Genomic DNA, 13,534 nt, shown 5'->3' with positions numbered 1-13,534 from the left:
CTCTGTGGTTGTCATGTAACTCCAGGCTTTTCTTTCTCTCCCTTGCATTCTGGCCATGAGGTGAGCAGTTTGCTCCACTACCCACTTCCTACAATGATATGCTGCTTCACCACTGGCCCAAAAGTAATGAGGCCAACTGACCATGAACTGAAACTTTCAAAAACGGTGATAGTAATAGAAAGCTGACAAACACAATAATAAACTAAAGCAATTTCAAATCCTGAGGGGAAAGTGCAGAGATTAGTGCAATAATCAAAGACTTGACAGAGATGAGAATCAAGATTCCCACCTCATCCCCACTGACTTTCTTTCTGACTAGCAAATATGCCACATTGATGAGGAATAATGATGGCACATTACTATAACCTAGTTGGTAATGATGCCAAGCATGTTCATTGTTCTACATGTAGTGTCTGTACTGGTAGAAATCAGAAAATTGTCATTACCTGGCAAAGGAATGCAACTATTCACCTAGAAAATGCTCCTTTATTTCATCTTAGTCATCAACATATAAAATATTTGTCTTCAGTGATGGGAATACTGGTATACTTTTAAAGTGTTGCTCCAAAGGCTATGCCAACTTCTATGCTGTCATAATATTTCCTGGAGGTTTCTTAATCAACAGAACATATGCTTGCCCATAGCATTTATTCAAGGCTTCTCAAATACTCACTGAGGGTGTTGTTTGTTTCCTGCCTAGACTCTGATATAAATATTATGATTTTTGCAATGTTCAAAACATCAAGTAACAACTCAAGAAGACAATGACAAATGTTTAGGAAAACATACTTAAACCAGTGGTTTAAATTATTATAATCCACATACCAAAAGAATCTGAAAGAACCACATCCTTTTCAAGTAGAGATACTGGGGAAGGTTTGTTGAATGCTAAACGGTGGAAGCTGACTGAAGCATCACAAACAGATCCAGGGAATCCGATGCTCCACTGGTCTTCCTGAATGCAATGTGAAGGGTCTAGCAATGAGCTATGTGGAATGACTGTGTACCCTCTGTGTCCTGGGAAAGAAACAGAAGCAGCATTTCGAGTTCACATTAGAAAACTGGTATGCGATGTACAGGTACTGTGATCTATAATGTTATGAATAAAATCTAAAAGTCTTGGTAAAATTGTTCTGCTTGCATGAGGCAAGGAGACCTCATACAGAGGCTCTGCAAGGGGCCTTATTGTGAATGTATTTGAAACACAGGATCTGAAGTATATGTGAAAATCATGATAAAAGATGGGGAGTGGGACAAATGACTTAAGACACACGAATTCAAATTCAGGCAGTTTGTAGATTCTGTACTCTTAAGTAATAAACTGCCAACTAACATTAAATATTAAGCTGAATTAAGTAAATCAATAAAGGTTACACAAAGATTGATATGTCAGAAGCATTCAAATGTTCTCCCTCTTAAAAGTCACAATTAGGAGATAGAAGTTAGCCATTGTAATTGAGTTCTCAGTCCATCTAAATACTGAAATGATTCCCAAGTATTTTATTTTATTTTTTGAGGCTATTGTGAATGGAGTGGTTTTCCTAATTTCTCTTTCAGAAAAAATAAAATACTTGGGAATCAATCTAACAAAAGAGGTGAAAGACCTCTACAATGAAAACTACAGAACACTAAAGAAAGAAATTCAAGAAAACCTTAAAAGATGGAAAGACCTCCCATGTTCTTGGATAGGCAGAATTAAAATATTGTCAAATGACCATTCTACCAAAAGTGCTTATACAGATTCAATGCAATTCCAATTAAAATCCCAATGATACACCTCATAGAAATAGAGAAAGCAATCATGAACTCCACCTGGAAGAATAAGAGACCTCGAATAGCCAAAGCAATCCTGAGCAGAAAAAGTGAAGCAGGAGGTATCACAATACCAGACCTTAAACTATACTACAGAGCAATAGTAACAAAAGCAGCATGGTATTGGCACCAAAATAGACAGGAAGACCATATTAACATATATTTTGAAAAAAACCAAATATAGAATTTAAATTGAGAAAAAAAAAGTTAATAGCAGGCTTGTCACTCCTATTTTTTAAAGTATTCTAGCAAGGGTATATACATTCTGTCTACATTGCTTATGCAAATAAACCTGGAAGTTATGTTTTTGAGGCATGTCTGGCTATAGAATTTGGGTAGTCACGAAAGTAGTTTCTTATCTCTGAAACTGAGTGTAAAATGGAAGAGTTCTAAAACTGAAATGTCTTCCTTTTGTGATCAGTGTCCCCATGTACATTGCTCAAAATTCACCATTAATTTAAAATCAAAGTGCAAATGTGATAGAAAAAAGACACATTTGGAGGCTGGTTCTGACAGTTTGGGGCTGTTTCAGAAAAGAATGTCTCATCTGTGCCAGATATTGGCCTCTATCTATTAAATCATTAGTAAAATTTGATGCTGGGCAAGGTCTGTAATGCTGATGAATTTGCTCTAACAAATCACTTCTATATTAACACAAACATATTTTCAATGTATTCTAATCACAAGTTGAAAAATAGGATTACCTGTAAGTGAACCATCAACATCAATCAGTACTGCTTCATGTTCCCATCGAAAGCCAGCCTTATTAGATGTGTAAAAATACTGGATGTCAACAAATTTTGCACTCCATCCTCCACATCTGTCATTACAAACTCCAGTGATGGATGTCAGTCCCAAAGCCACACAATTGGGACGGTCAAAATTCATAAAATGTACTGAAGATACAGTCAAGCCTTCACTAAATGGGAGCACCAAGCCTTTTGCTGTGCAAAATGCAGACCCCATTCCAAGTTCATCAAGATGACCAACAATTTTGGCATTTTTAATCACTGCTCCATTGGTTTCACCCCACCCTCCAATGTAAGGAGCCAGGATCCTCTTGGTCTCAATTCCAGCCTCATAATTGTTTACCATCACAAAGTTATGAAACTGCAGGGCACCTCCGTTGACCCATTCAGCTCCTTTTTGGCAATTCCAAGTAGTAAGTGAATTAAAGATTGCAGGCACTGGCACTGTAGAAGTACAAGATCCAGTGTGCATGGGGAAATATTCTTCAAAGATCCACATTCCAAACCAACCTTGAGAATGAACAGTATTATTAAAGAATTCTCCAAGAGGAACTCTTTTTTGGCAAATATTCTGATCATAAGATGGTCCATCGGGGTGGTCATTCATTCGGTACCAAAAGCCAAAGTGAGTACCACCAGCAGCTGCATTGTGCCGTATGGTGTTGTTCGGGTTGGTCACCCAAAATGCAGCTGGGGTGACATCATCATTCAGAAGACTAGTACTTTGCTGAACAAATACTGCCAAGTTATATTGCAGAATGTTGCCATGTTCAATACCATCTTCTATAAAAAATGCTCCTCCCTTGATATCATATATAATATTCCTCTCAACCAGAAGGTGATGAGTATTATGGATGGTAACAGCTCTATTATAGGTCTGGTGAATTGCACAGCCTCTTACATAAGATTTAAACTGTAAATCTCCGAGTAAGTGCCAATGTATTGGATATCGCCCCAACCGGAAAGCCTGGCCAGCGTGGAATATCTGTCAAACCCAGATATCAGTTATTTATTAAAATACACAGACTCACAGTTTGCCCAGATCTTTTTTCCTTGTTTCAAAATTATATATTAATTACAAATACATTAATATCTTCCATATAATTCATTTATCATTTTCAAATGTTATTTTATCCTCAATCCAACTTGTTTTATACAATGTGTAAAAGACCATGCTTGTGAAAAAAATGAATGAATGAATGAACAAAAGCCATCTTTGACTCTTGCTTTTTACTTCTGTCTACTACTGAAATTTTTTTTTTTACAAAATGAAACCTCTTAAGAGAACTTTTTCTTCCTTTACTTTGGTCATTACACAATAATTAGAAAAACTTCTGAATGTTGGCCATGTGCCAAATATTGTATTAAGTGTTTTCATATCAGTCTTCCTCACAATCCTACAAAGTTGAGTCTGGTCATTAACTTCATTTTGAAGATGAAGAAATTGAAGTTTCTTAAAAAGTTTGTGTATCTTGTTTACAGTCACAAAGCTCCATTCAAAGCCATGTTGGTATGACTCTAGAATAGGTGCTCTTATTAACCACTCTGTTATGTATTCTTTCCAACAGTTTTTGATCTAATAATCTAATACTGAGGATGACTAAATGTATAAATGTGTGAATGTGTGTGTTTAATATAAACTCATAAAATAAGAAAAGAAAATATTAGATCATCTATTTTTATTCTCCATCTAAAAATAGAAAAATAACCATTGCTAATATTTACTATACAAATTAACCCTGGCAACCTCATTCAGTTCATATCTCAGAATGTGTGCAACATATCTTAGGAGGAGAGTATCATGAAATGGAGATACTGACTCTAGACCTTTACACGAGGTCTAGGTGTGCCCTGGATGGGTTATGGATTTTGCTATCATTTCTTCCCTCCTGCCTTCTCACCTTTCCTTCCTTATCTGTCTTCCCTGTCAGATTACAAGTAGAATATGTCAAACAGGAACAACTTAATACATATTAATTGTATATATAGCTTTAGTTAAGCCACTGTGATTTAACAGTAACACTTCTTACCTCCACATATTCTATTCTTCCAGTTACCAGGTTAGAATCAGGTAAAGGAGCATGAAACATAATGCAGCCTCCAAACTCATCACTCCCCATTTCTTCTCCAAACTTTCCTTGGAGGCATGTCTGTGTAGCAAATTCACCTTTAAAAATGTTTTAAGAGAATCATAAAAGACCATGTTGCAATCTTATTATATAAAGAAATATTTTTCTCCATACCTAGTTGCATCTTTTCATTCAGTGTTATTGCAATTTTATCCTGGAACATAAATACATATATTCACATCATCTCCTTTTCTAGATGGTATAAAGTTAGTACCTTGTCTTGTCCACCTTTGCATGCCCTAGAATACTTACTGAAGTATTTGTTAGTGAAGAATCTAAAGAAATATTTCAATGGTTCAGTGAATCCTGATAATGGGATTTTGTTTTACTGTTTCTGAAGCTTTTCCCCAAAACTGGGTATTAGCATAATTAATGCAATCTTATATAGCATTAGAATATGTGCTGTGTCACTTAATTCTGAAAATTATAGTAAGTAAGCAAGACAGGAAGTATTATATACTTAAATAGTTTAAAACTTGACTTCATGTACACTGTGAAACTTGATGCAGATGAATTGAAACCAGAACATAAATTATTTGTGTCATAATGAGCTTTATTTATGCATCTCTTTGAAGAAAAGGCTAATTGTCTAAACTGTTACTATTTATCTATTCATAGAATTACAATGATATTAATGATTACATAAAATATTTAAGAGGCTTACAAAATACATTGTCCTTTGTACTATATAAAAATATCATTAAGATTCAGAAATACACAGATCTCTTCTACTGGGTACTAATTCATTCCCTTGAAGTTAAACATCACCATGGACTTAGCTCTGCCTAATAACACCTGAATAGAAGAGGCACGTATGACTTCAGGTCCAAAGCAATTAATTGCTACTGCTTGACTCTCCAGCCTTCTCATCTTCTGCCTCAGAAATCATGGAAATCCATGTTGAGATGGAGCCTACATCAGCCTGGATTCTGGAATGGTTATAATGAACAGTCTCTCCCTTGGCCCATTTTGGACTGGACACATGTAGCATGAATGAGAAGTAAATGTTTGTCATTTTACATCACTAAGTTTTGGGGCCTGTTTACTATTAAAGCATAACCTAGTCCAGAGGTTCTTAACTGGGGATGATTTTGCCTCTAGAGAACATTTTTTGCAATATCTAGAAACATTTTTGGTTAACATAGCTGTGGGGAGTATTACTAGAATTTAATCACTAGAAGACAAGTACAATGCCAAATATCTTACAATGCACAGGACAGAGTCACACACAAAGAATGATCTAGACAAAATGTCAAAAGTGCCAAAGTTAACAAATTCTGCCCTAGCCTATCCAGACAGGCTCTGTTCTATTTATCTACTTCTTATCTTTCCATCTATCCACTTGTCCATCAATCCATCATCTGTCTAGGAATGATTAGTTAAAATATCTATCTACACTGAATTCATTCCCACATACACTGCTCTAATGGAATACAGATTTTTGAAAAGAGGAAAGCATTGCTAAATCAAATATTTGCTAAAGACATTATCATCAAATGTAGTTTCCTACATTTTGGTAAGTTTAAAGAATATAGCTTCTTGATGATATGCAAATCCACCATTATCAAGGTATAATCTAAACATAGAAGGATTCATAAAAATAGAGACTTTATCAATAGAATTCAAGTGCACTTATTTCTCCAATTGATGTCAACAATAACTATTTTTCTTCAATATATTGCAAATACTTTCATAATGTTACTTTAAAATACTATTAGGTCTTCCAGATTTCCACATTTAATGAAATTCACAGGCAGATTTGCAAGTTGATACTAAAATATGGCATTTCAATATAAGCCAAATAAATTTTGAAAATTTGTATCATGATTATACCAGCTACTAAAATTACCTGGAAACTGCTAAAATTACCTGTATCAAACCCATCAGGACATTCTGGGATTTTGTTGTTCCACTCTACATTATCAGATCCTCTTATTAAGATATTTCTTGTAAGAATTCCAACTTCTGCCCTTGCTTCAAACAGAGTTCCATCAGGGAGTGTGACAGTGATTCCTAAGTGTGTGTAATTCAGTGGGTTAGTTAGTGTTATGTTTATGCCATCAGTAGATACAGATGCAATGGTTCTTTTTTCATTCTCTCGTTGACTCTGTCTGTAAAAAATTTTTAAGAATTTAAAAGTTATTATAAATAATACTATTTATATTGATTTGACATATTCAGTTGATGCCATTTTGAATACTTCATTTATAAAATAAGGAAATTATGTCATGAAATATTCTGAAGAGGACTTTCAATACAATATTTTACTCTTTCTTAGAGTAACTGAATAAAAAATTTTTTGAGTAGATTTGTTCATAGAACTGCATTCAATTTTTAAAAGAATTCAAAAGAAATATTCATTCAGAACTTCAAGGATCATCCTCAGAACTTCTCAACTGAGGGTTGTTTTATACTCCAGCCATGACTGGAGACATTGTTGGCTGTTACAACTAGAAGGTGCTACTGGCTTCTGATGGGTAAACGCCCAGGAGGTTTCTGAGCATCCTATAATCCACGGGTTGGTCCCCACAACAAAGATTGTCTGGTATGAAATGTCAACCACACCAAACTTGAGAAACCCTTACAAAGAAAAGCCACTGGATGTTTCTGAGCAAAGAAAACACTAAGTTGAAGTTTATTTCTACCATTTCTCCAATATGCCCAAAATTCCAGCTACAGTAAAAAGGACTTGTAAATTCCATAATGTTCATATCACATATTTAGTTGCTCAACAAATATTTATTGTCTAGCCTGCTTTCTAAGGACATAGTTAAAAACTGGGGATACCAAGTAGAAAGTGCCCTGGTCTTGAGATGGGTCTGTCAATTTCTGATTGGATATTATCTACTAAAGACTGGTACTGTTAAAAAGAGGTAAGGTTAGGGGAGTTTCCTATGTTTTCCTATAATTCCTTTTTGAACTTTCTCTCCCTTGCAAATGCTTTTCATCCTTTAAATACAAGTTCAAATGATAGTGCCATGTGCGAAAGAGATTAGAAGTCAAGTCTCTTAACTTTTCCAACTCCTCTGGATTCCCAGTGCACTCTACATAGTGCCCTGTTGCCCCCAGAGCAACGCCACTGCAGTCTATAATTATAAAATACCTACTTCTTTGTTCCTTCCACCAGTCTGGCTACTGTTCTAGGCAAGGTACCCTGAACAGTTTTGTATGCTGAGCACTTAGTATAGTACATGTCAAAACTTAACAATAGTAACAGTTTTCTACTGATTGAACATATTAATGCAGAATGGATTTGTGTGGGGGGGAAAGTGGAATAGGACAATGACATCATATTTCCGGTAAGAAGGACTGAGAGTCTAAATTAAACTGAGAGGAGGATAAGCTGATAGAGGAGACATTTCAAGGGTAGAACTGAAAGAATAGGTGATGTGCAAGGAGTGAAGAATGGTAACTGGAAGGTTGCTGAGAAAGGTTTTGTGAAGAAAAATATTAGAATGTAGGGGTTTAATGGGTTAAAAAAAGGATAATAAGAATGAAATAGATGAAACTGGTATATAGGATTAAGCAGTTTACTTTTTTTTTTTTTAAAAGGGATAACAATGAAAGAAGCTAGAGGATACGAGAGAATAAAGTTGTTTTTCAGGATGATGAGTCATCAGACAAACTTAGAATTGCAAAGGATTGAGGGGAGGGAATTGTGGAGGAAGGGGTTAGAAGAGATAGAGACAGGATGTTTATGGAAAAGGGTGATTCAGCAGTATAAGATCTCACCGTGGTAGGGGAAATGGGCTTAGAATGGTCTTTTTTCAATTCTCTTGCATCCAGATGATATAGCAATTTCTTTAGAAAAGAAAGTTCTAAGTGGCATTTTTGTATGTGTGTGCACCTAGAAACACCTTTCCTTCCTTTGTAGTAATAACGAATGCTTACAAAGCACTTACTTTGAGCCAAGTTCTACTCTAAGGCTTTGCACATTGACTCATTGACTGCTTACAATAATTCTATGGGGTAGATATTAATAGCATTGCAATTCAACTGAAGCACAGAGAAGGGAAACATGGCCCAGGGTGGACAGCAATTTTGTTGGGAAAAGGGCACAGGCTGATTGACTTTAGAAGTCATTTTCTTAACTTTTACCTGGCTTTACAAATTCTCAGGTAGGATTTACCAACAAAATAGTGAACAATGAGTTAGAGTTGGAAGAGAACTCCTTAATTCTTGTTTTTTTTTTTTAATTAAATGGCCCTATGCTAAATTATAAACTTGCTCTGTTGTTTCATACAGAAATATTATAAATAAGGATTTTCTGTTCTATTAATAAGCCCTGTGAATTTCCTGCCTTTTTTTTTGGTTGTTGTTATTATGTAATTAAAATTTCTTCCAAGGGCAGAAAAAATGAGTACTTGCAAAGCTACATATGTATTTAACTCTTCCTAACATCTGCAAGTCTATTTTTAATTTGGAAAATGGAAAACTTTAAATGCCATCTCGAATTTCAAATTTAAATGAAGTCATGGCCTTAACATATCTGTTTCTTGTCATAAATTACTATTTACTTCCTCATAAGCATAACCATATCCAATCTTAGTACTATCCATAACTTGAACAACAAAGCAAAAATAAGGCTCTTCTTGTCCCCATTCTGATATACTTAGGAGAGCTATATTAATTTTTTCCTTGAATTTCTTGTTTATTAAAAACATATAACGAAATAGAAATTAAGGGTATAACAGTTTCAATTTTGAAATGTCAGGCATCTGAAAGATCACGTTAATCATCACTTTTTCTATCATGGTTTCTTCCCTTTTACTTATCATTGCAAACAATTTTGCTCCAGGGAACCACTGCCAAGACCGTAAGATAAGAAAGGGTTTACTAGCTGCTTTCAACCATATTCTTTGGTGACCTCAAACAAAGAAACTCATTTACAATTTTGCATTCATGAATGTATTTAATTAAAGCTCTAAGTCATATGTTTTCAAACGGCTTTTAATAGCAGAATGCTTTTTTGTTTTTTTTAAATGAAATCTTACATAGGAACCAAACCATGGAAAACAAAATGTTTTATTAGTAAATATTTATTTTATACATTCAGATTTGTACTTACTTTTTTTGTAATTGTAAATTCAGTCACTGAAAACTCAACCAAATGTTCACATTTGGCACACATGTATTAGGCTGCTTATGCTTCTTTACTAGAGGATTCAAATTTAAGTCAAAGAGTGTGGACCTTCTGAATCATTCATTTTTTTACAAGCTTTAAAAAAATTTGTTTTCTAAACCCAAATCATACCTGTGTCCTGTGCTCGCAATTACAATGTTATCTCCTGCCTTCCATGTTACTGCTTCTTGTAAAATCAAAACCCGTTCCCCTGCCTTTGCAGTGTGAGCCAAATGCGTCCAGACCACAGGAACAGGCAGACCTGGAGCCAACATGCAAAACTTCAGATGTGCTTTCTAAGTAACTGAGATTATGCATTTTAATTTTTGTCTGGATTAAATTAATTTAAGGAAGGTTAATTTTACCTTAAGATTTCATACCTATCTCAAAAAATAAATGTGAAGAATACTTGCTTCAGAAAAGTAATAGGTTTATAATAATATATGCTTCTATAAAATTAGAAAAAATAATCCTCTGCAATGATGTACTCCATTTATAACAATCTTCTTTAAAAAAACATAGTATAAATGTGTTGTAATCATATTAAAAACATGGACAGAAGCCTATTATTATCTTTGCCATTATTGATAGGAACAGCTTAAATGAATACTCTAGAGATACATAATGCAAATCAACTTCTAAGAAATTATAGTAGGATAGATATTTAGCACAAAGGATATTTATGATCATAACAAGGTACTATGTTTATGACATTCTAAATTAAAAACAAACAGACTGTTGTAATACAGAAGGTTTCAACATAAAAAGGATAAATTTCATTCTTTTATAAAAATGTTATCCTGACACCTCCAACACTATCAAAATCATCTTTACTTGCTGACAATTTTCTGGAATATAGCTGTAGAAAAGTCCAACTATAAATTTATTGATGTGTTTTAGAAAGAGTCCATTTCTGGATACATATGTAAGGAATCAGTCTTCTGTTTCCAGGTTTAGTGCCTTTCCACATAGACAAATAAATGAAGCAAACAGTTGTGGTGTACTGTGCCAAGTGCAAAATAAGACGGAAAACATTAGGAAGCCTATGGTAAAGGATTAGAGGAAGGCTTAGAGAAGGCCTGGGGAAGAGTGGACTTGAGACTGGCCTGTGTTAAGGGAGGGTAGTGGGGTTGGGGACAAGACGTCTGAAGACAGACAAGCCTGGGAGCTTTTGCTTAGCTTGGGCCTCAGTACCGTGCAGATCCAGGAGTCCCTCTCGAACAGCCAGTGTTTTGGCACCATACACAGGGAGCTCAGGAGATCTCAGGTGCCCGTGCAAGGTGATTACTGCTTTGTGCTGGAAGGGGGATGCTTCTGTTCCAATCTGCAAGAGATTTCACAGGCCTCATTCAGAAAATTAAAATTAAAGCCCAACATTTCCTTTTTTTTTTTTTTTTTTTTTAACTCTACTAGGAATTGACCCCAGGCTGGCTGTGAACTTGTGATCCTCCTGCTTCAGCCTGCTAAGTAGCTGGGATTATAGGAATATACCAAACTCCTGGCTTCAATATCCACAATTCTCATCATGAAAAAGTAATTTGTTTTTCCATCTCTTTCCTCTCTTTTTGAGGATTGGTTGTTCAGTTGTTCATATCTTTCTTTCAAAATACAAGCCTTAAAGTCTCTAGTCAGCAAAATACTCTATGTCAGATCTCTGGTCAACTTTAGCCACATATCAGAGCTATATTTTTTGTTCTGTTTTAAATTCTGCTCCTTGATAATATACTAATTATCTTCCCATTAAATTGCAAGAACACTCTAGGAAACCTTTCCCCAGATAAAGGATGTTTTATTAAAAAAAAAAAAAAGAAACCTAAGCAAAGATAAACTCAGGAGAGGTTGGTGTAATTAACTATCCATTTTACACATAGTATTTAAAATGGAAATAGAGGTTAACAATGAATATATGTCATGTTCTCTTTTGTACCTGAAGAGTGCCACCATCTGTAATTAGAATATTTTCTGCTTGGAGTTCAATGTCGGCTTCATCAAATATTAGAGTTCCACCTATGAATCATACAAATTTTAAACATATCTCAAGAAAAACGTATTGTAAAAAATTACCTACTAAGTTAAAAGTAAAAATATAAGTTCTTATCCCTGTCCTGCTACCTTGATTTATGTTACTTTACTTCTGCTGTTTGATAACATGAAAGTATAAAAGCTTCAGATAAGACCTTGGAAGTTGACAGAGAAACAAAATCTAGGGCACATTATTTTCCCTTGGCAATTTTTATATCTTAAATGTTATTAAATAGTGTAGTTACACAAATTAATTCTATGAATTATAGTAATTCAAAATATAAATTAAGAATAAAAATAATTAAGGGCTTGGGATATATAGCTCAGTTGACAGAGTGCTTGCCTCAGATGCATAAGGCCTTGAGTTCAAATCCCAGCACCACAAAAAAATAAAAATAAAAAAATAAAAATTTAAAATTAGACAAACGCATGTTCATAGAAACTATTCTATAACATCAACATTAACTCTGAATTCTTGCCCACTAATTTGCACCCAAACAGCTACAGGTTGATTAGCATTATCAATAATATACTGAGATGAATTTTTATGAGATTAATGTAAACATGTAGAAAGTAAATTTTACTTGTCTAATGAACCCATACTCAATAACTTTGAATAACTGAACATTGTTATTATCCCAGAAGTTAAAAATTATTGTGAAATTACAAAAGTCTTTGATCAGCTAAAACCATCACAGCGAAGCTTGTGTTCTAAAGCCCTAAGCACTTTACTTTTATCCCTCCATGTTTGTTTGTTTGTTTGTTTTACATAATTGTAATAGCTGTGGTTATTTCACTTTTTAAGATAAAAAGAATATATTAAGGAGCAGAGAGAAGCCCAGATGACCACTGAAAGCTGGGTCACAGGCAAAAGTCACAGGGTCACAACCTGGTTACCAAGGAGTCAGGGGGTCCTTTACGACTGACTTTAATGGACTATTATAATTTTACATATCACTATTGAGATCAAATAAATATGAGCGCATGGGCAAGTTCATCCTCCCACTGTTACGAAAAACAGTTTCATGAGACATCATTTAACTATAAAAGCTACTTGCCTACATGCATGCAATATACGCTGACATTTTTTGTTCTATTTGATTAAAATAATACTTGTTGTAATACAATAATATCATAACTACAAAGAAACTATAATACTCAAAAAAACTGAGCACTATACTCCATATTAAAAACACAGTATAACTATGAATGCTCACAATCATAAGCTTTGATTAAATTAACTTCATAGAAATATTCCATGGGCAGAGACTAATAAACAGATTTTCAGAAATTTACCCTGAATAAGCAACATTTTCAGAATAGGAGTACTTTGGTCCAATAAAATTATCTGTCCTTTTGTAATAACAGCAAGTGACCCTTCCTCTGGGGGAGATTTTCCTCCCCATGAGAAATTGGAGGACCAAGCATCAACATACAGGAAGTCAGCATTATCCTGTAATAAAGCATGAAAGATTTTGAAATTTAGAGAATTGATCAGAATTTTTCAGTTTCCCAAAGACATAAATCTAAAGCACATTTGTAACAATAATAAAATATACCCCACTTTGAATATGTGATTGCTGACTCTTAGTTTCTTTCATGATAATAAACTGAAAAATATATTACCAATTAGTCTATAATTCAGAATAATTACAATTTAAAGTAATAAAAATTTTGTAATAAGCAACAAAATGCCAACT

General features: G+C 34.3%; 1 protein-coding gene across 1 annotated transcript in view; it reads right to left on the bottom strand.

Annotated features, from left to right (window-relative positions):
* Positions 1-13,534, bottom strand: part of PKHD1L1 (PKHD1 like 1) — a 144,597-nt gene that overhangs the window by 52,866 nt on the left and 78,197 nt on the right. Inside the window, exons 43-50 of the mRNA XM_079130920.1 lie at positions 13,131-13,287; positions 11,740-11,819; positions 11,007-11,136; positions 9,945-10,074; positions 6,560-6,801; positions 4,592-4,728; positions 2,517-3,546; positions 826-1,017 (exon numbers count right to left, since the gene is read on the bottom strand). Coding sequence (XP_078987046.1) covers positions 826-1,017; positions 2,517-3,546; positions 4,592-4,728; positions 6,560-6,801; positions 9,945-10,074; positions 11,007-11,136; positions 11,740-11,819; positions 13,131-13,287 — 2,098 coding nt within the window. The remainder of the gene's footprint in view (positions 1-825; positions 1,018-2,516; positions 3,547-4,591; positions 4,729-6,559; positions 6,802-9,944; positions 10,075-11,006; positions 11,137-11,739; positions 11,820-13,130; positions 13,288-13,534) is intronic.

Source organism: Sciurus vulgaris, assembly GCF_902686455.1.
Source record: "Sciurus vulgaris genome assembly, chromosome: 1".
NCBI lineage: Eukaryota > Metazoa > Chordata > Mammalia > Rodentia > Sciuridae > Sciurus > Sciurus vulgaris.
Note: the sequence above shows the minus strand (reverse complement) of the source record. Positions and strands in the feature narration are given on the sequence as shown.